This window comes from Neltuma alba, unplaced genomic scaffold (genome assembly GCF_004799145.2).
Source record: "Neltuma alba isolate B1F8T4 unplaced genomic scaffold, ASM479914v2 tig00011058_pilon, whole genome shotgun sequence".
NCBI classification, from domain to species: domain Eukaryota; kingdom Viridiplantae; phylum Streptophyta; class Magnoliopsida; order Fabales; family Fabaceae; genus Neltuma; species Neltuma alba.
Window position 1 is genome coordinate 33,241 of NW_021635802.1, and position 22,827 is coordinate 56,067.

The window sequence follows — 22,827 nt, forward strand, 5'->3', positions numbered from 1 at the left end:
AATTAACGGTGCACTGCTGCCCCAACGAAATACTTAACACCATTAGCTTAACAGTACTAAGGGTTAAAGTACAATTTCACCAAAAATGTTTACCTGAAAAGAGTAATGGTTATCATAAATTTCTGAATCCATAATGTTTTTAGGTTATTGATGTTCAAATTAGAAGAAGGATCCAACATGTTGGATTATGATCGAACACTTCTAAATTAGAATATAGGTTAAAAACAATACATGCACTTGTCTTGTGTTTGACGACTTATGATAAGGGCATCAACCCTTAAAACCATCATGTGTCATCGGTGAAACCCTATGATATGTAAATGAGATGAAAAGAATATATTAAAGAAATTCTCATTAAGCCGGAGGCATGTGTTTAAAATACACATTTGACTAAGCAGCAGTGTGGCCTTGCTGCCATGCATGATCAGCGAAATTTAATTTAGTCCAAGTTGCTTTAATTCACCAAGTCCACCTTGTGTCCCCCCAACTTAGGCTAGTCAATTTTTCCCACAGGTAAGTCTAGGCAAGTCTACTCACAATTAATGCCATATTTGGTAGATTGGAACTGGGCCTAAAAAAATGGAAGTGGAGGCAAAACCCATGTTTAATTTGTTTGGTGTGTATGAAGTGAGTTTCTAATGGAAATGGGTTCCATCAAATTTGATGGAATTGGGTTCCTTGGGAACCACATGGAACTGAGATGGGTTCCTGGGGATCAAAATTTTATGACCATTCTACCCTTAATTATTTTATCAATTAACAATCTTATCCATCGTAATAAAACCATGTTTTTCTTCTCCCCCTTGAATGACCGCCTCCCTTGTCCCCTCTGATGTCTCCCTCCGGCACCTACTTCTAGTGATCATGGCCTTCCCCTCTGGCATCCCCTTTAATCTCATCTTCTTTATTCCTCCATGGCTCCTCCTCACTCACCACCCGATCTCATCTTCCTTTCGCTGATCTCATGATGCAAGGATGATGAAAGATGGCATCGATTCTGGCAAGGACAATGGAAGATGGCGTCAACTTGATTGAGGATGACGGCCCCATCGTTCGTTGTGAAATCATGTCCTTTCTTCTAGATCCAGATCTGTCACGAGAGTTCTTCTATCTTCTAACCATCATCGTTGCTGTTGAGGTTCATAATTGCCAATGTTCTTGAATTCTGTCTTCTAGATCTGTCCTTTTTTCAAATATGGACATAGATGTAGAATCCAAGAAAGAGGAAGGAGCATTTCGATTCCAAAACCAGCGATTCTTGATTATTTTGCTGTTTTGATTTTGGTTCTGGTTACAAAGATTTTGCCATTTTGATTTGAAGTTTTTATTTCCTGTTTCTTTTTTATGGTGTTTGAGTTTTGGGTGATTTGATTATGCTATTCTAGTTTTAGTTAATGGTAGACAGAATGCATGAAAGTGGATGGGTATTGGTCCAATGGTGAAGAGTGAGGGTGGTGGTGAAGGAGATCTTTACTTAATAATAGTAATAATAATAATAAAAATAAAGGTACATTGGTCTTTTCATAAAAAAATACATATATTGATTAAAAATTATATCCTACTTCCATTGTCGTACCAAACACACTTTTGATCCTAATTCCACTTCTATTTTCACTTTCATTTCTACTTTCGCTTCCATCAAAAGCTCTTCCACTATACCAACGGGGCACAAGTGTATGCAAGCCCATGCTTATTCATAGAAATTTCAAGATTTAAGGTAGAACTAGTTGTGCACCTAGTAATCTAATCTCAAGCAAGGTTTTCTGTCAAAATATAGGAATATGAACTCCCTTTTTTTTTTAACATTGATAATACTCCTTTTTTTTAACATTGATAATACTCCTTCAGTCCTAAATATATGACTCATTTTGTAATGTGAATCATACTGTAAAGTGAGTCTTATATTTAAGACCAAATAAGTAGGTTGTAAATTGTTTCTTCTGTTTGAAAGTTTATTGTAACATTCTAGGCTTTAGTTCATGAGGTTTAGAAACTATTAAGCTTGAATTTAGGTAACTAAATCGGTTAATCTTTTAGTCTTGAAGTTAATTAAGGTATACAAATGTAAAGGATGATGACTAAGAGCAATATTTCTATACTTTTTTTGGTATTCTTTGAAATTGAGAATTTTCAAGGGTCAAATGATCTTTTTTTAATTAATTATTTTTTTATTATAAATTAGACATCTCAAGCTTTCTAAATAGGCATAGTTTGTAATTGTTAGAGATTCACGGATTTAGCTATGAATTTTCAAAACTAAATCTTTTTATATGTTTTTCACTAGACGTTTGCTAGATGTTAAGCAAATAACACAATGTATTGACTATATCATTTGCTATAGTGAACAAAACAGAACATTCACTGTATTGTTTACCAAATGTTGGTTAGACGTTCGCCACATGTTTGAAACTAATTTATAAAACTAAATTTTGATGTGTTCGCTACAAATTAGTTTCAAACATGATTTTAAAGAGGTTTTAGGAGGAGAACTCATGGAACTTTGCTAGGGTTTGGTGTTTTCGGCTTATGAGAGGATATCTGAGCTTTCAAATATCAATGTAAGTATTCCTAACCTTATTTTTACCACTTTCTCTTAGATTTCTCAAATTTGATATTGTTGAAATCTATGGTTTATGATGATTTTTGAATGGGCTAATGTTTCTACCAAATTTTTTGAGTTTAAATGACTTATATGAAGCAAATTAAAAGTCTAATCAATTTAGTTTTGTTGGATCTAAAGTTATATGAAGTTTTGAGCAAGAGTATGATTTTTTAGTTAGGTTTTGTTAAATTATAATAATGTGATGGTTTGAATTGAGATTTAAAAGTTGGGTTATGCTATTACGGGTTAGAATTGATATTTAATTGGTTTAGATTGTTAATAAAGCTTGAAAATTTCAAATGGGTATTTTGAGATTTGAAACCTATGTATAAAATTGAGAATTTTGCTCAAATTGAGTAATTTGATGTGAATGAATGATTTAAATAAATTAATTAAGCTACTAAGATTCTAAGTTTAGTGTTAGAATGGTTGGATTGTGATAATGGCAAGAGTTAGCTCTAAAAGAACTTTGAATCTTTAAGTTTATTATGAATCACTTTATTAATTGTGAATTAATAATATATGGTTACTTGTGATTGTTGTAGATTAATTCTAAATTGTTGGTTTGAATACGAGGTTTAGTTTGATTGTGATATTGTACAGCTTGGTGAAAGAAAACTGTTTTTTACTTGTTATGCATTCACGTATAATGTTGTGAGTGATTTTGGATTACATTAAATTTGTTAAAATGTCATTAGGCTACTATTTGAGCCACGTGATATATTATTGTTGAAATTATCTTGAAATACTTTATGTTATTGAAATATAGCTATGGAACTATAATTTCATAAACTTGGTTTGCGGGACATGATTTTATTGAGAAATGATTTTGTGGATTGGTGTTGATGAATGAAATTGGAATTGTTGGTTTTGGCAGAAAATGTGAAAAGTAGTTATATTGTTGATGAATAATTATTGTATAAATAAATTGAGTGATGATAAGAGGGGACGGTGAATATTGTTTTAATGGGAGGTATATTTAAAAAAATAAAGGGATGAAGTATTGTATACAAAAGAGGAAATACGGTTATACACTTCCAGGTATATATTGTAACACTCTATCTAAAAACTGGTCACACTTAACACAATTAAAGAATAACAACATCGTCATCATGGCAATTAAAAGAAGGGGGTTATAAAAATTGTTCCAGATTTTTACACTCTTTGTTGCATAACCATGATATAAAAGGATAAGATAATCAGTTAGCAGTTAAACATATCATAGTTATAAAAGAATTTTATTTGCCCATTGTGCATAACCACGATAGGAAATGATTATTCTCTTAACATGGTTATAAAAAGCCTCCTATATACTTGACTAACACAATCTGTAACAAGTAATATAACAAAACTTAATTTAACTTATTCTAAAAAAAATCCTAAAAAATGTTTAATTGTGGATGTTTGGCCCTTAGGACTCGCAACAGAAAATTTATAGTGAAAGACATATAACTAGTTTCAACATGAAGAATATAAAGAGATGCATAATGAAGTCTTAAGTGGCAAATAATTAATGACCAAACATAACCAAAATTCAAGACATGATCACCAGTGAAGGTAACCTCACGCCTCTCGTTCGTTCCACGTTGCGGCTCCTCTACTACTTTTACATGAAAATTGTGTGTGTGTGTGTGTGTGTGTGTGTGTAACAGGGTGAGAATATTGTCTTAGTAATGAAAACTCTTACTTCCTTCACTTAGTAGCATCCTTACAAGGTGCCAGGTAGAACTAACAGTTTAAATAATCATTAAATATAGTACTATTACATAAGAGGTAACAGATATAAAAAATATATAAGATAAAGAAAATATGGACAGATATACATACTTTTATCATAATTCACTATTCATTATTGATCATTTAATTCCTGCCTTACATCCTCCTTGTACCTACCGACCTAAACCCATGAGCTCAGTCCCAATAACGTGATTGGTGACTCTCACAAGCTTTCTACAAGTGTGATGCGAACTAGCCAAAATCGATAGAGCACACGCGGGGCCATGGGTTCCTCCAGAAAAAAGGAATGCTACCCCAATAGGTTTAGTGCCTAGTGCCCTTGCAGGGATGCTGTCCTAGGATACTCTTGAAGTGTTACAAATGAGGAGATACTAGCTTCTCTAAGAAGCCAACCATAGTGCTCATTGTGAGGGCAAACCACGTGGTAATATATGTATATTAGTCTCTATCACAAACACTTCCCAGAGTGTTAAACCAATTAATCAAAGCCATGACACTTCTCAATTCTACTTAATTACCATGAGAACATGCATTATATGAGGTTCAAAACATACCTTAATTATATTGGATAATTAACATCATACCATACAATAACATTCTCAGGTAATCAAAGTATAAACATATCATTTCAGAAACGTATCACATAACTCGTATGCCACAATTTCGTAATTTCATTTTCATCCAAAAAAAAATCATTCACCTAGCTTCCACCTACTCTTAAGTAATTGATTCATTTTTCACAAACCAATCCCATCAAGTAAGTTCCAAATTTCTAAAAAGCCTTTTCACAATTTCCAAGCAATTTTTCTAGTCCATATTATTCAAAATCCATCATCAAGGGTTCAATTTAATTAAAAACTCCTCATAGGGGAATTGACAGAAGAAATAAATAGGAATAAACGCTACCTAGCATCTAACAAGTGCTTACCCGTCAAAAATCAAAACCCTAAATTTGGGGTCATCAAACCAAATTTCAGATCTACAACTGGAAATATATATTACTACAATATTTTATGGATAAGCTATATATTAAATTTCAACCAATAACTCCCTCTCTAATGTTTTCGAATTGCTACTCAGAATTCTAGCTCGTACAATTTCTTTAAGGTTTAAAGTCAGAATAGAGATACTATGATTTAGATTCAATTTCTAAGTTTTTAGATTATATTATTTTTAAATTATTAGATTATATCATTAAAATCATCAATTATAATTGATTCATAACCCAAGTAGAAAACAATCAATTTATAGCATTTTTTATTTTTATTTTTGAAGAACTTTGAGAAACATATTTAATAGAATTAAGTTATTCTCATTACAAAAGTTTACTTATTAATCTAACAATGTATTAGATGTTTTGAATATATTCTCCAAATTTTGACTTGATCTAATGGTGAACAAATTTAAAAATAATAATTTTCTACTCAATGTTCTATCTACAAAATTGGAAAAAAAGAAGAAGAAGAAGTTCAATGCATATCTAATAACTCATACCTCAAAGATCAAATCACTAATCCAACCATTGAAATTGACAGGTTAGATGCATCAGACTGGAAGACCAAATTTCAGCCTGATCCAATAGTTTACAAACTCACACATGGCACTTCACTAAGATTGTCTCAGCTTTGTGTGAAAATTACTTAACTTATTCTCAGTTCTCCCCTATTACCACCTATTTATAAGCTTATAGAACTCTATCTTCCTATCATTTAGTTGATGTGGGACTTCTTAACATTTTTATTTTACTCATTGATTTATATACACATAGTTATATATATACATATGATCATAAATATTTCAATTGCTTATATATATTTAACCTATGTTAAATTGATATTAATAAATATTTACTCATAGATTTACATAAGTCTTAGGGATAAAAATTAGAATGTTACATACACTGGTTGATCCTTTAGTCCTTTTCGTGTGTTCTAGGACATATGGCACTCTGCTAGTAGATTCGAAGGGGAACTCATGATCCAGTCTTGTACTTTGTGGATTCTTGTTGGTTCACATCACTTGATCGGTGAGTTTGTTGTGTTAAGTTATCAGCTACATGAGTGAGTACCAGCCCATGAGTTCAATCAGAAGAGATAAGGTAGAATTAAAATAAAAATATTGTACTTTGATATATGTGTAACCATGTGACAACTATGAATGTTGTGATTTTAGTAACTGTTCCACTTGACACCTTTCAAACACTTATATGCTTGATGAGTAGAATTTCTAGTTATTGAGACTTTTGTCTCATCCCGTGACTTAACATTTTCAAGTGATAGCTCTAGCGTTGGTATATTAGGAAAGGTGTTAGAGGCTTAGCTATCAAGTTAATTTTGTATAGCGTCTTTTTATTATGTGATGGTTATTTGTATATTGCCATATAGGGTTCATTTTGCATACTTTGATTATTTGAGACTGTTTGTATTAACTATATATTTTTGATAAACTGTTATTGTATTACATGTTGGTAGAAGGCCAGAGGCCTTTTGAGTGTTCGCATGTATTTGTAAACTACGGATCCACAATGTCTTTCAACAATATTGATGTACTGTTGGTTTTGGGAAGTGATAAAATGTACTATTCAGAAAATGTCTTATTATGGGTTTGTAATTGAATGTGACATGTTGGGCTTCATAATGCCCAAGGTCCAGTTATTGTGAAACATTATTACTCTTGATTTGTATGTGATTGCTGTAATAAAATTCTAATATCTATAATAGCTTTTAAAAGGTTTTATTTTGATTTGTTTCCATCATAGATAAGCGTTAAAAGATGAGTTTATTTTTTTTAACCATGATAAATGTTTTCAAAAATTAGTTTAACTCTTTTTTATCATAGTTAGCTTTTCTTATGATTCAAGTTTCTTCTATAACCATAGTAACATTTTCAAATGTTATATTAAGTTCATTTTTTTTACCATGATTATTGTTATAAATGGTAATTTAAAAAGGTTGGTAAACCGATCTGGAAGAATCGTTGTTACATTTATAGTACCAATTATTCTTTTCAAAAAACCTTTCAAGGTAAAACTATCCTTTAACCCTAGACAAAATTGTTCAACTGATTAACAATCCATGTTAAACATTATCGTAAGTGATATTACACCACTTTTTAAACTTTCCGGGGGACATTATACTAATTAAAAGTTTGAGATATTATCTCTATTCAATGAAAATTTTTTAAGACAAATTTGTTTTAACCCACAAAAAAAAAAGGAGATTATAAGCCCAAAAATTCGCAAGTATCTCGTACCCAATCCTAAGTATCTAATAGTATGGCATCTACTTGTAGATACTGCTTGCGGGAATGACTTGGATTGGGCATAATAATCAAAAATACTTTTTAATTTAGAAATATTCTTCACATAATCGCTTTGACTAGGCTTCTAGTTTTTATAATTTGGAGCTTTGAAATGACTGGGTGATGAGATTTGACATATTTGAAAGTGGCTTCCTTGCTTCCTTAAATACTTTAGTTTGATGGCGACACAACCTTTCGTACTGGAGATGGAATCTTTTATTTTGATTATTTATACACACTATTTTTCTTTCTCTTAGACGGGTTGCTTTGCTGTGGTAAAATCTTTCAATAGTTTAAATTTAAAGTTCTAAATTTAAAATATTTAAATGATAGTTTCTTTCACGCATGATAATTAAAATATCATTTAGGGTGTGTCTGAATTAATAGTAAGAGGAGTTACTTGTTTTTTTAATCTGATTTTTATAACAATCAAATTCAATAAAAGCCCAATAATATTATATGATTTATGTTTAAATTGACTTTAAGAAGCTAAAACTTATTTAGAAGATTAATAAAAAAAACAAGTTTAGATATAAAATAACTCAAAAGAACATGAATTTTATTATATATATTATATGTGTATAATGTCATAATTTTAAGAAAAAATGTTCAAGTAAAAATTATAAAAATAGATTTGATGTACTATTGAAAAGGTTGTAAAATACTTCTTATTTTAATTATTATTTTCACATTAACAAATAAAAATAATAATAAATAAATCTGGGTAGCATGATCATTTCCTATGCAAATGACACTCCTTTTTAGGCGAGAAAAAAAGTATAATTTTCACCGCACCGCGATATATTAGAGAAGCTACAAAAAATGAATTCAAGGTAAAAGATACTTCTTTCCATGAAGCTCTTTTATTTCACTATGATCCCAAATTAAAAATTTTGTCCAGAAGTTACTTTTGGTGGTTAGAAGTCAATTTGATATCTCAAAAAATGACCTCAAACGCAACCTTATTTTACATTTATTTAACTTTTTTCTAGTTACTAGTTTGGAATTGCTTGAATTGTGTTTTTTATTTTTCTTTTTTATGGTTGAATTTGCTCATAGAATCTTTTTTCTGGTCAGGCACAAATATCCTCTTGTTAGAAGTAATCTTATTTGAAGCAATATTGAGTACTAAATGTGAGAATATCTCTCAACAAGTATTTGAATATTAATTTATTATGTTATGAGCCCTCAAACCTAATTATACTAACCCTGGTGCTTAGCATAAAAGCTAAATAACTAATTTGCATATATTGAAAAATTAGGTAAGTTAATTATTTATAATAAAGAAGTATTTTTTTCTAAAATATACTCATTAATCATGTGCATTGAAATCACTTTATTATAAAACTTTTAATGTGTGCAATCACCATAATTACTATTTTAGAAAAAATGGATAAATATGAAAGATAAATTAGACTAATGTATTATATTTATGACCAAATTAAACCTTCAAGTGCTCTATATTAAGGATTAGAGATAGTACAGTATTTTTCTCCCGCTTGTCATTCAAACATAAAATTTACTTCTTCAATTTTGTAATCTACTATATTCAGTCCTTAATATAAGAGTTAGTTAAAAGATTGGATTTAGTTCTAAATATAAAATTTCAATCCACTTTATCTCTCATTTTTTCTAAAAATATTCTTATTTATTGTAAAGAATATTCTCAAGAAGCGCATGATTAAATATAATAATTTAAAAAATCTAATATGTATTTGTGATAAATAATCAACTTAACTAATTCTTTTAATATTTTAAAATTAGTTATTTAATTCTTATGTTAAACTTGTGGGGTAGAACTTTTATTTTTCTCAACCTTTTCTCTCTCCCACATTGAATATTTGCTCATGAAATCTCAAGCATAGTAGATATGATATGATCTCCCCGTCATGTAAACTTTCAAATTAATTAACTAAATTAAAGTTTAAAAACCTTTTTCTTAAAAGGTGATTAAAAGAAATAGAAGAAGAAGAAGATAAATTTGATTGAATTTTATTTTGGAAAATAAATTGAGAAAAATAAAGAAGAAAGTAACAATAATTAAAAGAAAACAAAAATTATAGAAAATCTTAGCAGAATGATACACTTCCTAAGACCATTGATGTATGGCTATCACGACTCAAAAAGCTGGGAAATATGTATAAAAACAGTTTATTAAGTCAAAAGAAAACCCTAGATAACATTTAAGTCATGATTAACTAAGTAACAATTATATTAGAAAGCTAGTATATAGTTATCTTTTAATTAATTATTTAAAAGCCACTTAAATTGTAAATTCAATTAAATAGTTATATCTTGTTTCTTAAAGAGAGTTACCTATCGAAAACTCTAGAATATGAACTACTTGTGCAAATCAAATAGAAATATGCAAAGATAAACACCCATAAAATCACGAGGAACTGAAAATATATTTATTGAAAACTTTAAAACATAATTGTTGGACTAAAACAGAAATTTAATAACAGTCCATAAAAAGAAAACAAAACCCTAACCTAGAAAATTTATAACGACAATGAATCCATGGACTAAAATATAAAAGCTAACAAACTCCTTAAATATAAGTAGGAACTCAAGCCGCGTTATTTTATTCTCCAGAACAAAGAGGACTAGCCACATTTATGGCTAGATGACACCATCATGATAAATAAAGAAGAAGAAAATAGTAAACAATTAGACACAAAAGAAACCAAGCATATGCTTGTGATTATGTAAGTGTAGATGGCTTCGTTCTTTTCTGAAACTCTCTTGATCTTCTTTTATATCTCTTGAATCCATCCTAGTTGAATGAGGCAATCCTAGAGACTTCTAGGTTAATTTTTTTCTTCTTTTATCTTGTAATCTTGTTAATCTCTTGCATTTGAGGAAAATGATTTTATTTAATATATCTTGATTCAAAAGATAGAAATTGAATTTGAATTCTCTTGATTTGGTGTAATCTTCATAACAACCAAAGAAGAGCTTTTGAATTTATATAACAGTGGATGAAGGGATAATATTTCAAATTTGAGAAAAGATATGATTGTAGGATGAACTGAGCTTAGAATTTAGGTGTGGATATTTAAAAACTTAAATGAATAATAGATATATAAATAAAATATTTATTCAAATTTAAAAAACGATAAAGGAATTATCCATAAAAGAAATTAATTATTTAAACTCTTCAATTTAGGATGGAAGGTAGAAGATATTTTAGATAATTCTTAATTAGATAATTGAAAAATTTTCTTTTAATTTCAAGTGGCTGCTATAAATGTAGTTTCCACGGGGTCCATATTTTGTTCAACAAAATATTCTTGAAATCAAAGCAAAGATACTTTTCAAAAGAAGAATTATAAAAATATAATAAAAAATACACCTCTAAGTGATTAACTTATATATTTTTTTAAGTCAAATTATGAGTATCTATTACATTTTAAGCCCTTTAAATATTATAAAAATTTTTAATTGTATATGAAAATGTATTATAAAATAGAGATACATCATCACCATACCACCAATACAAGATGACAAGTTTAAATTTCATGCAATGCATTAAAAACTGTGCCTCACAATGGTCAAATTAATTATGTCAATTTATGATTTTTTTGACCAAAATCTCAATGTAATAATTATATATTGTGATTGTATTGTTTGTGAACCCAGTGTAAGGTAGAATCTTGAGCGTGTGAAAAACATTGAAGAGAAATGCCTAACAAGGTGTAGAAAATTATATGATCTAGTGGCACAAAATGTGTCCTTAGTGATGCCACGATTGGGGTTCAATCCTGAACCATTAATCAGGCCCTATTCCTGTCGTCCAAATTTAAAAAAACAAAAAAGGCTAACAAAATTGTGTCTGGCATAATTGAACCAAATTCCAATGAGAAAACGATTCAAGCAAAACGGGCAGAATCCTCTTCCACTTATGGGGCAAAAATAATTGGAAAAATCTCAAAAAAGTGATAGCTGAATTTCAAAATTTCAAATCAGTATTCGTTACTTTACTCATAAAGAAAATAACTACCTTCAAAGAGCAAATAACAACCTATTTTTTAGTAATTCCTAATTTGACATTTTAAAATTCAGTAGTCACTTTTTTGGAATTTTTCCTTAATAATTTTGCCAATTCAATGAAAAGCCACTCCTACGGACATTTCTACCCCCAACCACCCCAACAAATTTTGGAACCCTAATTAAAATCAAATTGAAAAATTAATATTTTTTAAAATTTGTTCATATTCACTTTAATATTTTAAGTCCTTGTTTAGTAATGCCTCCAAAAGGATGGTCTTTCAATTTTCCATGTTTCATTTGGCTTTGCTATATGATTGACGTTAGTGTAATTCGTTGATCGTTGACTTATCTAGAAATTCAAAACTTTGACATTTTGCATTTGAATTCAAAAATTGTGCCCATATTCTCACAAATTTATTTTTTTAATATTTGTTTTCCTTTATGACATAGATCTCCACCGAGGACTTAGATCTTAGATGTATGGTTTTTTGCATCGCTTAAGAAGAAATAAAAACATTCCAACTCCTCTAAGCTTCAAAATTTAAGATCTAAAATGAATTAATAGTTATATAATAATTTTCCAATCACTTAATTAATTATATTTAGTAAATAATTTAATTCGGCTGAACACAATCATTAAAAAAGTTAGCATATTAATGCTTTTAAAGCCATTCTCCCTGCACATGTATCCTTCTATCAGAGATCATGCAATTCTATGATCTCTGATACTAAATATGGGTATTTGAATTATATATGTATATGGTTAAAATTAAAATGTTATTTTTTTTTTGGCTAAGCATATATATCTTCTAATTAAAGGTAATCCTGTTTAAAATGCTATCGAGTACTGAAAGTGAATATTTCTTTTAATAAAATTTAAATATTGATTTGTCACATTATGAGAGATTTGGTTCTTCTCTAGGCCTCTTCCTATGGTAAAATTAAAATGTTATCTCAGCTTATATAACTTTTTATGGGCTAAGGCCCAAACTAGATAAGCCCATGTTGGGATATACTTCTCAACTGAGAGGATTCATTTCCCTTCGAATTCCGTCATCCATCAGAAGATAAAAACAAAAAACGAGAGAGAGAGAGAGAGAGAGAGAGAGAGAGAGAGAGAGAGACCGTACTGTTTTTGGCCATCTGTGAAAGCAAAAAACAAAAAAAAACCCTAGCTTTTAAACACGCTTTGCTGCATCGCCCTTCTTTCTTTCTTTCGCTGCTCCCTCACATTTTTGGTAAGTTTTGCTTGGGTTTGTAATTTTGGAGCAGCCCCCATGAGGAGGAGGAAGGAGAGGCAGAGCGCAAAGATTGAGGACGAGGAGGATCTTGAAGATGACAAGAAGGCTTCGTCGTCTGTGGTCGTTTCAAGCAGTGACGATGAAGAAGCAAACGAGGACCTGACTCTCAAGATTGAGGAGAAAGCCCAACGTATGCGTGAGGCGAAGCTTCTCCAGAACGGTGGCGAATTGGGCCGTGATGGTGAGATTGGCGGCGATGTCGATCTGGAAAGTGCAGAGATTGAGATGAACAGGAATAAAAAGAAGGTTAAGAAAATTGAATCTGGGGATCAAAGTGTGAGTATTATTCCGTCTTGAGGTTATTTTTTTATAAAGTGAGTATGGTTTATTTTTTTCGTGCAATTGGGGTATAAGTGAAAGTGAGAACACACTCATATTAAAATTTCCCATTCAATCGGAATGGGCATCAAGAGTAATTGAACTGAAATAATGAGGTATCCAGCTGCATTGGAAGCTTGTGCTTCTGCTGACTTATACAAGGGCTTTTGTTTGGTCTTTTTTTGCTTTTTCATTAAAGTTTAATGGTTGGCTTTTTTTTCTTCTTTTAATTAGATTATTACAGTAGAAGAACAAGAGACGAGCGAGGCAATCAAAGCCAGCGAAACAAATGAGCCCCCAGAAGCAAGTCCGGTTCGGATGGGTGACAATATTGTTCTACGAAAGCTGCTTGTGAGTTTGAACTACTTTTTCTAACCTGTGAGTTTGAAAATAATATCATACACGAAGGTTTAGTTGGATATGCCTTTCTGTGTCTATTCTATCAGCGGGGCCCGAGGTATTTTGATCCTCCTGATAGTAATTGGGGAACGTGCTTCAACTGTGGTGAAGGAGGTCATACTGCAGTGAACTGTAAAGCAGGGAGACGCAAGAAACCATGCTTTGTATGTGGAAGCTTGGAGCATGCTGTAAAAAATTGCACCAAGGTTTGTGTTTTATTTTTAAATATCTTCTGCCTCGTTTGATTCAGCCGCTAATTCGATGGAGAGGATTGGGTCTGTATGTGAATGAGAGTGAATGCTAGTGCTTTTGTTTTTCTTTGGTATATCCAAATTCCCTGTGTTTTTCTGTAGGCACGAGACTGCTTCATCTGTAAGAAAGGTGGTCACCGTGCCAAAGACTGTCCAGAGAAGATCACTGGTGGGTCTAAAAGTTCAGTATGCTGTTTGAAGTGTGGGAATTCGGGGCATGATATGTTTCAATGCAAGAATAGTTATTCATCAGATGATCTTAAGGTTGTTCTGTTCCATTTCATTTTGCTCTCCTTTTTGGTATTTTATTTTCCTTGCAACTTTGTGAGGGATTTTTGTCGAATTTTGAATATAATTAGTAAATGTCATGTATGTTTTCAGGAAATACAATGCTATGTTTGCAAAGCATTTGGCCACTTGTGTTGTGTTGATTCTGATGATGGTCAGAAATGGGAAGTTTCTTGTTACAAATGTGGTCGATTGGGTCATACTGGTCTGGTAAGTTTTAGCCTTTGTTTTGGCATAATCTGGGGGCATAGGGAAACTTCTTTCGATATGATGTTATTGTGACATTTCACACACACACACATCACAAAGCAAGTTATAAGTAAATTTGATGTCGACTTTCATGTGAACTCGGAAAATCTAGTGAGCTATCCAGATGAGTATTGTTTACGGGTATTGAATGTGTTTTCTACTGTCTTCACTTGCTCAAGTCATGTGCATCATTATCTATCACTGTCATGCTATAGTTTCTGAATTATCATACTATGTGACTTGTGCTGCTATTACTTCCAGTTCTTATTAGATTAGATGCTGGATGTTATGCATATTGCTTTTTGCATCAATCATATAATCTTGAAGAAATTGGTTCAAAAAAACTTGTAATGATCAAGAAATGCATGTTTTATCAAATAATGTCGCACATGGGTGAGAATCAACAATGCAGGCATGTTTGAGGTTACAAGAGGAGAACACTGGTGCAGCCACACCTAGTTCATGCTTTAAGTGTGGTGAAGTGGGGCATTTTGCTCGGGAATGCGCCAGTTTTGCCAAGGTAATGTTGGAAGAGACCACTGGTGCAGCCACGCCTAGTTCATGCTTTAAGTGTGGAGAAGAGGGACATTTTGCCCGTGAATGTACAAGTTCCGCCAAGGTACTATAGGGACATGCATTTCGGTTATTATTACTATTGTAAACATATATTTTAAATCTTTAATATGTTTTATTCAGTTTTTTATGGTTCTATTTAGGTTAAATATGTCAGGGTTTTACCTCCATGTCTCTGGAGGAAGACAAGTAGTTTCATGCCCTCTGTGCTGTTCCTTTTCAGGTAAGGAAGAAGAATCGCCAATTATTAAAATCTCCTAGATCCCGTAAAGAGAAAGATTACGTTGAATATGGGTCTGCACCACCTAATATGGGTAAGGCCCATAAAAAGAAAAAGATCCGAACCGATGATATGGTTGCAAGCACTTCTCGCAAATCAAAGCGGCGGGTTGATTGGATGAATGAGGATGTTGAAGATTTTCCTTCAAAGTTCAAAGACAGAGGTGCTACCACTCCGAAGAAATCCAAGCGGAGAGGCGGGTGGATGTTTGAGGATCCTGGAGACTATGATTCACCAAAGCCTCAGGGAAAATCGAAGCGTAGAGGTGGTTGGATGGCTGAGGATCCTGAAGAACTCTATCCCAGAAAGTTCAACAACAGATGGATGTCTCCTGCAACCCCGCCTAGGCGGAAGTCATTCAACCATGCTGGATCCTCAGGATCAAAAGGATTAACCAATTCATTTCATCATAGATCCTCAGCATCGAGGTTTGGCAGAAGTAACAATCCACCACCAAGGTATGACTGGTGGTAGCTTTCCATAATTTTGCAATCTGGATGTCCCCATTTGTCAGATTACCTTACAATAGCATTTGTAAGTTCGAAGTCAATCAATTAAATTAATTTTTCTTTTCTTCGTTTGATACCAACCTTTTTGTTTGGGTTTGGCCATCTTCATCGATCCCCCGAAACGTTCATTTTCGTGTAAATCTCAAACTTCTATAGACGGGGATCAAGAATTGTTTTACACGTACTTTTTTAAAGCGGATGGACAACAGGGCTGTGTTTTCGGTTATATGCAAGGTTTGGAAAATTGGTCTGGACAGGCCATTTTAACCAAAAACTGGCCAATCATGATTCATGCCTTAATTTGGTCCGGAACAAGAGATGAACCGGCTTATAACAAAACCAGCAAAACATGAAGAAGCCATAACAAATCATGCAATTGTGATTTGTTGGTATACGCTCACGATGGTTCCTCCAGCCATTGCAGAGCTGACTAGTTGCATCCATGGAGCTAGATTGTATAGAAAGATCAACCTTTTTTTCTAATTGTATAAAAGCTACAAAATTGGTCACTGAAAGTTCTGAAGACAGTCATCCGTCTCACGATATTGTTGATGGAGCTAGATTAATTACTCATGAGGACTGCATAGTTAGAATTAAACACGTGAATAGGGAACAGATTCTTGATGCTGGGCGTGGTTAGTGCATTGGATGAAGGATGATTATGTCTTGTTTATGTACCTTGATATAGTTTTTTAATATTACTTTTCGTTTTTAATATAAGAGCTAGTCATAATTTAGTCTGATATTAAATATGAGGCCATAATTCAATTTGTTTTACATTTTTATTGATTCAATATTTCTCAAAGTAGGAGTAATGGTGATTGCACAAATTAAAGATTTTATCAAATGGTAATTTTAATACGCATTATTAAGAATGTTGTTTTAAGCCTTTAGGGAAGATAGTACTTATTTATTAAAAAAACTTAATTATTTTTTTTAATATTTATAAATTAGTTATCTAACTTTTACATTTAAAACAAGTAGCTACAAATTTCATTCAAAAAAGACAAAAAAAAAAAGAAGCAAAATCAGGTGGGTTGAGTGAAAGATCCTTCGTTGGAGAGTTAAGGGGTGTTTGGTTGATTAAAAAAATGTTTTTTAAAAGTGTTTTTAAAGTGTTTTCATTCAAACATTTTTTTCTGAGTTACTGTAAAATCTCCAAAGGTATGGTGGCAAGGTCGATTTATTGTTTCAGGTTATTCAACCTTTTTTTTTATCCAAAAATAAGTTATGATTGTTGAAATAATACGAGGTGTCAATTGCTTTCGCATAACTCCACTTGTAAACTAAATCTATTTTAGACTTGAATTAAATTGTTGGTAAACGAATATCATAATAATGAAAAGACACCCGACATCTATTGAATCTGTGTAGCATTACTTCTGAAAATCGCTGACTTCATTTGAACATTTACTTATTTTACATTTTAGATTTCGACTAAACTTAGTGACAATAAAAAATAACACCAGGGAAAAGTCACGAGGTGTCTATTAAATTTGTGTAGCTCCCCTTTTGAGAGAGCTAATCTCTCTTGAAATTTATATTTTTCAGGCATGAACTAAATTGTTGGTAATTAAAAATAAGACTACTGAAAATGAGGTTAATGTTTTTGGAAGTGAAGCTACGCAATTCAATAAACAACTTATATTTTTTTGTAATTTAAATAGAAATATATTTTTTAATTTCTAATTTGGTACCTGTGTTTTATTTTTTCTTAATTAAATATTTTAAGTTTTCTCTAATATCCATAACTTTGATTTAATGCAAGGGCTAACAATGCTAATATAGAGAAAAATTAAAGTATTTTATTAACAGAGGACAATATATAACTATCAAATTAAAAATTGAAAAAAAAAAAAGCATAACACTTGCAAAGTGAATATATAATATTCTCAATGGCCAAATCCTGCCTTCGACCCTCGTATCGTGCATTGCAGCTAGAATCCTTACGTGGTGGATTTTGGCAGTTGCATCACCATGATGAGAGAATTTTGTAATTTTCCAGAGTTTTGGATCAAATTTGATAATTTTCTCATTTTTAACTTTCCTTCTGTTTTTTTTGAGAAAATGACATTGGATCCCATGTAACATAAAATACTACAAAAAGGTTTCAAAATTTTTGGGAATGATTCTAAAGTCCCAAAGGGACTTGAGTGCAATTTGGTGAACTGTGAAAAGACACCTTTGCCACTAGTGAGATGCACCTATAGTAATTAAAAATTGTCCTATTTTTCAGTTTGAAAATCAACACTCGTTACGCAAGAAGCAAGAGGGGAAAAAAAACCAAACTTCATTCTGTTTCTTCCCCCACTCTCATATAAAAATCTCATCCACTCCACTCATGTCAATCATTGGCAAAAATTGCTTGTGTTTTTTGTTTGGTGTGTTTGGTCATTTAAGTTGGAGTTTTATTATAAGTGGGTAGAGTGGTTATGGGTGTTCTGTTTTTAGGTATATTGTAGGTGGGTTGAAGGTGGGCTTGCTCTGTCTGAGCATGGTTCGAAATTGATAAGAAAGATACAAGACGGTGTGGCTAAAAACTCTTATTGCGAAATAGGAAAATATATTGTTAATATAAGCCACGACAATTGTTAATATAACTCATTGATTTGTCAATAGTAACAAGGTGGGGCAAGACATTAACTGATTCTTTAAATTTTTTCCACAAAAGCCATGACCTTCTGTGTCTTTAACTCATTGGTAGATGTTATAAAAAGAAAAAGAAGAGGTAATGAAGAAGGGTGAGCAGTCACATAAGGCAAAAGGAAAAAAAAAAAAAGGCAAAAAGAAAGGCCACTTTGCCTAAACAAATGATGGCAAAAGATTTTTTTTTTGTAAATTGAAGTGACATGAATTTATTGTCCAGGTTTAAAGTGGCTTTTTGTCCGGTCTTTTTTTTCTTTTGCCTTATGTGACTGCTCACTTTTCTTCATTGTTTCTTTTTTCTTTTTTTGTAACCTTTACCAATGAGTCAATAGTATAGAAGATCATGGCTTTTGTGTTAAAAATTTAAAAAATCAGTTAATGTAAATCTATACAATGCTGTTACTATTGATAAGTCAAGGAGCTATATTGACAATTGTCACGGTTTATATTGACAACATATCTTCTTATTTCACAGTAAGGGTTTCTAGCCACATTAACCTTCATCTTTCTTATCAATTTCTCATAAATCATGCCTAGACAGGGCAAACCTATCTTCAACTCACTCACAATATACCCAGAAAAAAACATTCATAATAACCCTAATCACCTGGAATAAAACCCCAACGTGAATGACCAAACACATACTAAACCAAAAATACAAGCCATTTTTGCTAATGATTGACATGAGTGGAGTTGATAAGATTTTCAAATAGGAATGGGGAAAGAAGTAGAATGAAATCTGGGTTTTTCCCCACTTGCTTCCTACTTATTGAGTGCTGATTTTCATATTAAAAAATAGGGCAGCTTTCAGTTACTGTGAGTGCATTACACTAGGGGCAGAGATGTCTTTTCACAATTCACCAAATTGCACTCAAGTCTCTTTGGGACTTTAAAATCATTACCAAATTTCCTAAGACCTTTTTGTAGCATTTTGTATTCTATGAGATCTCAGTGCCATTTTCTCCTTTTTTGTTTCCCATAAATATCAGTCAAAAAAAAAAATCCCGAGTTCTCTACGATGATTGAAGAATGAAGACCCAATGAGGAGATGAAACATGCATAAAAACACGTCGAAGCAAGAAAAACCATGGCTACAATAAATGACTCAAATAGCAAATGAGATTTTTAAGGGTAAAAAAATTGTAAATGAGCTTTCAACCCAAAAATCTAGTATAATTATGAAAAGTTCTTAAAAGAATTTATTGTTTGGAAGTACATGATATATTTTAGGACATAAAATATATTAGTATTTGAATCCAGGTCTTTTTGACTAGTAATTTTTCTTTCAAAAAACTTTTATTGATTTTTTCTGGATCATATGTTATTACCCCATCCTAAATAAGAATACTCTATCAGGTTTAAAAAGTAAACATCAAATATTTGAGACATTCTGGTTTTTTTTTTATAAGCTTTGTTTTAGATTTAGATTTGTTGGATAATTTAATGCATTTTTCTTATTTTTATCTCTAATTAACTATATGTCTCTCTTGGTATTTTCTTTTCAATCATTCTTTTTTTATTGGTTACAAGGGAGCAGGATCGAACCCGCAACGCACACACCCACACACCCACACATACCACTCGGCTAAACAGCCAATGGTTCTTTTCACTCATTCTTTTGAGTCTGTATTTTTATGCATTCCCCCTCCCACTCACCATCCCCATAAATTAGTTGTATTTTTTTATATACTTATTATCTCTAACTAATTTTAACTAACTTTTAAATCATCTAAATTAGTTTTTCAATGCATGTATTTTGAAATATTCTCACTCCATGTTCACAAGAAGCATTATCCTCTTGCGGTATATCCTGATCACATGTTCGCATGCCACTCCCTCCCCTCCGTGTTCGCCTGAAGCTGGTGGCGCGAGACTTCTCCACTATACTACTGTAGCACGGTGAGCGTTCGCTTACAGACTCGTAATTGCATTCACGATAGCCGCAGATAGTTTCTGGAGTTATTTTGCTGCGAATTTCATGTTCTAACGTCTGACTTCGCGGCTTAAATGTGAAGGCACACGCTATATTCAGCATGTTGTAGTAAGAACACGTCCTGATATTTGAGCTGCATTGGCCATCCAGGGGATGCCTTTTTTGTAATTTGAAAACCTAATTTGTTTCTGTGAATCTCTCTGTTGTTATCAAGCAAGGACAAAGATTCTACTACTCTAATGAAACATTGCTTCTTTGTCTTCTGTGCTGGATATTCTCTGGAATGATCTGGTAGCAGAAATTCTGCAAAATGCATTTGATATTTGTGTAATTTGCTGCCTGTAATGTATTACTGAAAAACTAGTGGAAGTCACAGATGAAAGTCCAACGTTGATGGAGTTTTTGTGAGAATCAGTAGTTTTGTTCTTGTTTCGGCTGCCACTGGGCATTTTCTTCCTTTAGCAAATCAGAACTCTATAAAAATCTTCTCTCAGGTGGATCTGCTCTATTTTGTCTTAACCTGCTCTGAATTAAGAGAAGAGAAAAAAGATCTCTGTCGTAATTCTGCTAATTATAGTAACAACAGCTAGTCCAGGCATACCCATTCATTACTCTTCCAATTAAACAAATTAAGCAGTAACGGTGCTCAATCTCTGAATTCTGTGTTCAAAAACTATTGAAGGTGGTTAATTTCCTCTTGGTGGTATTTGCAGGGTTGGAAAAATCAAAGCATTTGATAGTAAAGAATCATGGCATCATCACTTTCTTCTTTTGCTATGACTAAGACATTCTCAAAGTTTACATCAACTCAACAGCCAAATGGCCTAAATCCTGGAAATCAGAGACCAAATGCAGTTTTGATAAGGTGTGAATCTTCAGAAGACCAATTATCAGTGGGAAAAGATGTGGCAGCAAAAGGTTCAAAGAAGTTGCAGATAGGGTCGCCCATTATTGTCATAGAGGCTCCCAAGGTCATAAAGACTGCAGCTTCTGTCCCTTGTCTTAGGGCTAATTCTGGCTTGGTCAAGCCCGGTGATGTTGGAAGGTATTATCAACTGTTCCTCTTCTAATTTGGATCTCTTGTACTTTGCACCCCTCATTGAAATTTAATTTGGAAGGCTCAGGTATATTTCATGTTAAATCGCATGGAATAAAATCCTGTCAAGTTTTTATCTGTCAGCTTATATACGACCACAATTCTAATTTTCGAAGAAAACAATGAGATGGTACACCCAAAAAAGTAATGAGATCAGAATTGTTGAAATTGAATCTGCATTATCCAGATAAGATTCACACCGGGTGCACTTTGATATATACCGAATTCAGGCTCAAAGTTCAGGCGCTCTGGAATTTGAGTTCTCTACTTGTCAAATGCACTTCAAGATTTGGGAGGCATGTGCCTTCTAAATATCCAACACCATACCATAGGAGATGATAAATTTGGTCTTTGATCACTTAAAGGCCAAAAGTCTACTCGATTTTCCCATCATTTCTCTTGCTTTGTTGACTTTTTATGTACTTTTTTTTTGGGGGGTTCTTTCGACAAATTTCATCTGTAATACCAAATATGTACATCATAAATCCCATGATTTCTTTTCACTTATTTTTTTGGTTTGGGGTAACATGATTTCTTTTGCTTTGATATGCCATACTGCCTTGGATAGCATAAAATGTTTAATAAGACTATACTAAAATATTAATGAGTGATAAACAGTTAATAATTACTAGTGTGGGTTTTTTGTTGGCAAAAAAAGAAAAAAAGACTAGTGTGGGTTTTATGAGACACATGGAGCCTAAAAATAGTTACATGAATAGGGATAGTACGATTCATTATATTTTCATATTACATGTAGATGTATTCAGAGAGAATACAGCACCTGAGAGATGACCTTTTACAGTTGAATATCTGATTTTACTGTTTGCTGGATTTTGAGCAAAATCTGCATTTACAGTGCTCACTATAAATGCTGTTAGAATCACTGAGATTGTTGTTCATCTGCAGAATCGTATCAAGGAAACCCAAAGATGTGTGGGCAGTGAGGCTTAGCATTGGGACCTATCTCCTAGATGGGAAATACTTCAAGCCCTTAGACATGGCTGACTTTAGCTGAATCTGGGGCGTAAAAATTGTATATATGCCTTACTGCATATTTTCACTACATTGAGTAAATTTGTCATGTCTCTTCTGTTTTCCCCACTATTTATTTTGCTCAATATTTGTGCTATATATATAAGAAATGCAAGCAATAGAGATGGGCTGGCTGTTTATCCATTCCTGCTTGAATCAAATCCGATTGTTTTTTTTTTTTTGGTTTTTGTTTTTGGCGTACCCTATTCATGCAGCAATGGTGCGAGATAAATATTAATCTTTTGTTATGTATGGCCGAGATTTGAATGTATTGCTCACCTTTTTTATGCTTCAGTATTAATATTTTTTTAATTTATTTT

General features: G+C 32.3%; 2 protein-coding genes across 2 annotated transcripts; both read left to right on the forward strand.

Moving 5' to 3' along the window:
* The first annotated feature begins 12,871 nt into the window (after positions 1–12,871).
* LOC114760952 (zinc finger CCHC domain-containing protein 7-like) lies at positions 12,872–15,776 on the forward strand. Its single transcript, XM_028950271.1, has 7 exons — positions 12,872–13,209; positions 13,486–13,602; positions 13,698–13,856; positions 14,004–14,165; positions 14,283–14,399; positions 14,851–15,057; positions 15,235–15,776. The coding sequence occupies exons 1-7, from the start codon at positions 12,910–12,912 to the stop codon at positions 15,763–15,765; spliced, it is 1,593 nt and encodes a 530-aa protein (XP_028806104.1). The 5' UTR covers positions 12,872–12,909; the 3' UTR covers positions 15,766–15,776.
* A 4,582-nt stretch (positions 15,777–20,358) lies between these two features.
* On the forward strand, positions 20,359–22,579 carry LOC114760960 (uncharacterized). The gene is made up of 3 exons (XM_028950280.1): positions 20,359–20,487; positions 21,093–21,424; positions 22,382–22,579. The coding sequence occupies exons 2-3, from the start codon at positions 21,129–21,131 to the stop codon at positions 22,488–22,490; spliced, it is 405 nt and encodes a 134-aa protein (XP_028806113.1). The 5' UTR covers positions 20,359–20,487; positions 21,093–21,128; the 3' UTR covers positions 22,491–22,579.
* The last annotated feature ends 248 nt before the right edge of the window (positions 22,580–22,827 follow it).

Bases quoted from the DNA above. Each gene is read 5' to 3' on its own strand.
- LOC114760960 (XM_028950280.1), top strand. From the start codon at position 21,129: ATGGCATCATCACTTTCTTCTTTTGCTATGACTAAGACATTCTCAAAG. The intron at 21,425-22,381 runs GTATTATCAACT...GTTCATCTGCAG, and splicing joins AAGCCCGGTGATGTTGGAAG to AATCGTATCAAGGAAACCCA.
- LOC114760952 (XM_028950271.1), top strand. From the start codon at position 12,910: ATGAGGAGGAGGAAGGAGAGGCAGAGCGCAAAGATTGAGGACGAGGAG. The intron at 14,166-14,282 runs GTTGTTCTGTTC...GTATGTTTTCAG, and splicing joins ATTCATCAGATGATCTTAAG to GAAATACAATGCTATGTTTG. The intron at 15,058-15,234 runs GTACTATAGGGA...GTTCCTTTTCAG, and splicing joins AATGTACAAGTTCCGCCAAG to GTAAGGAAGAAGAATCGCCA.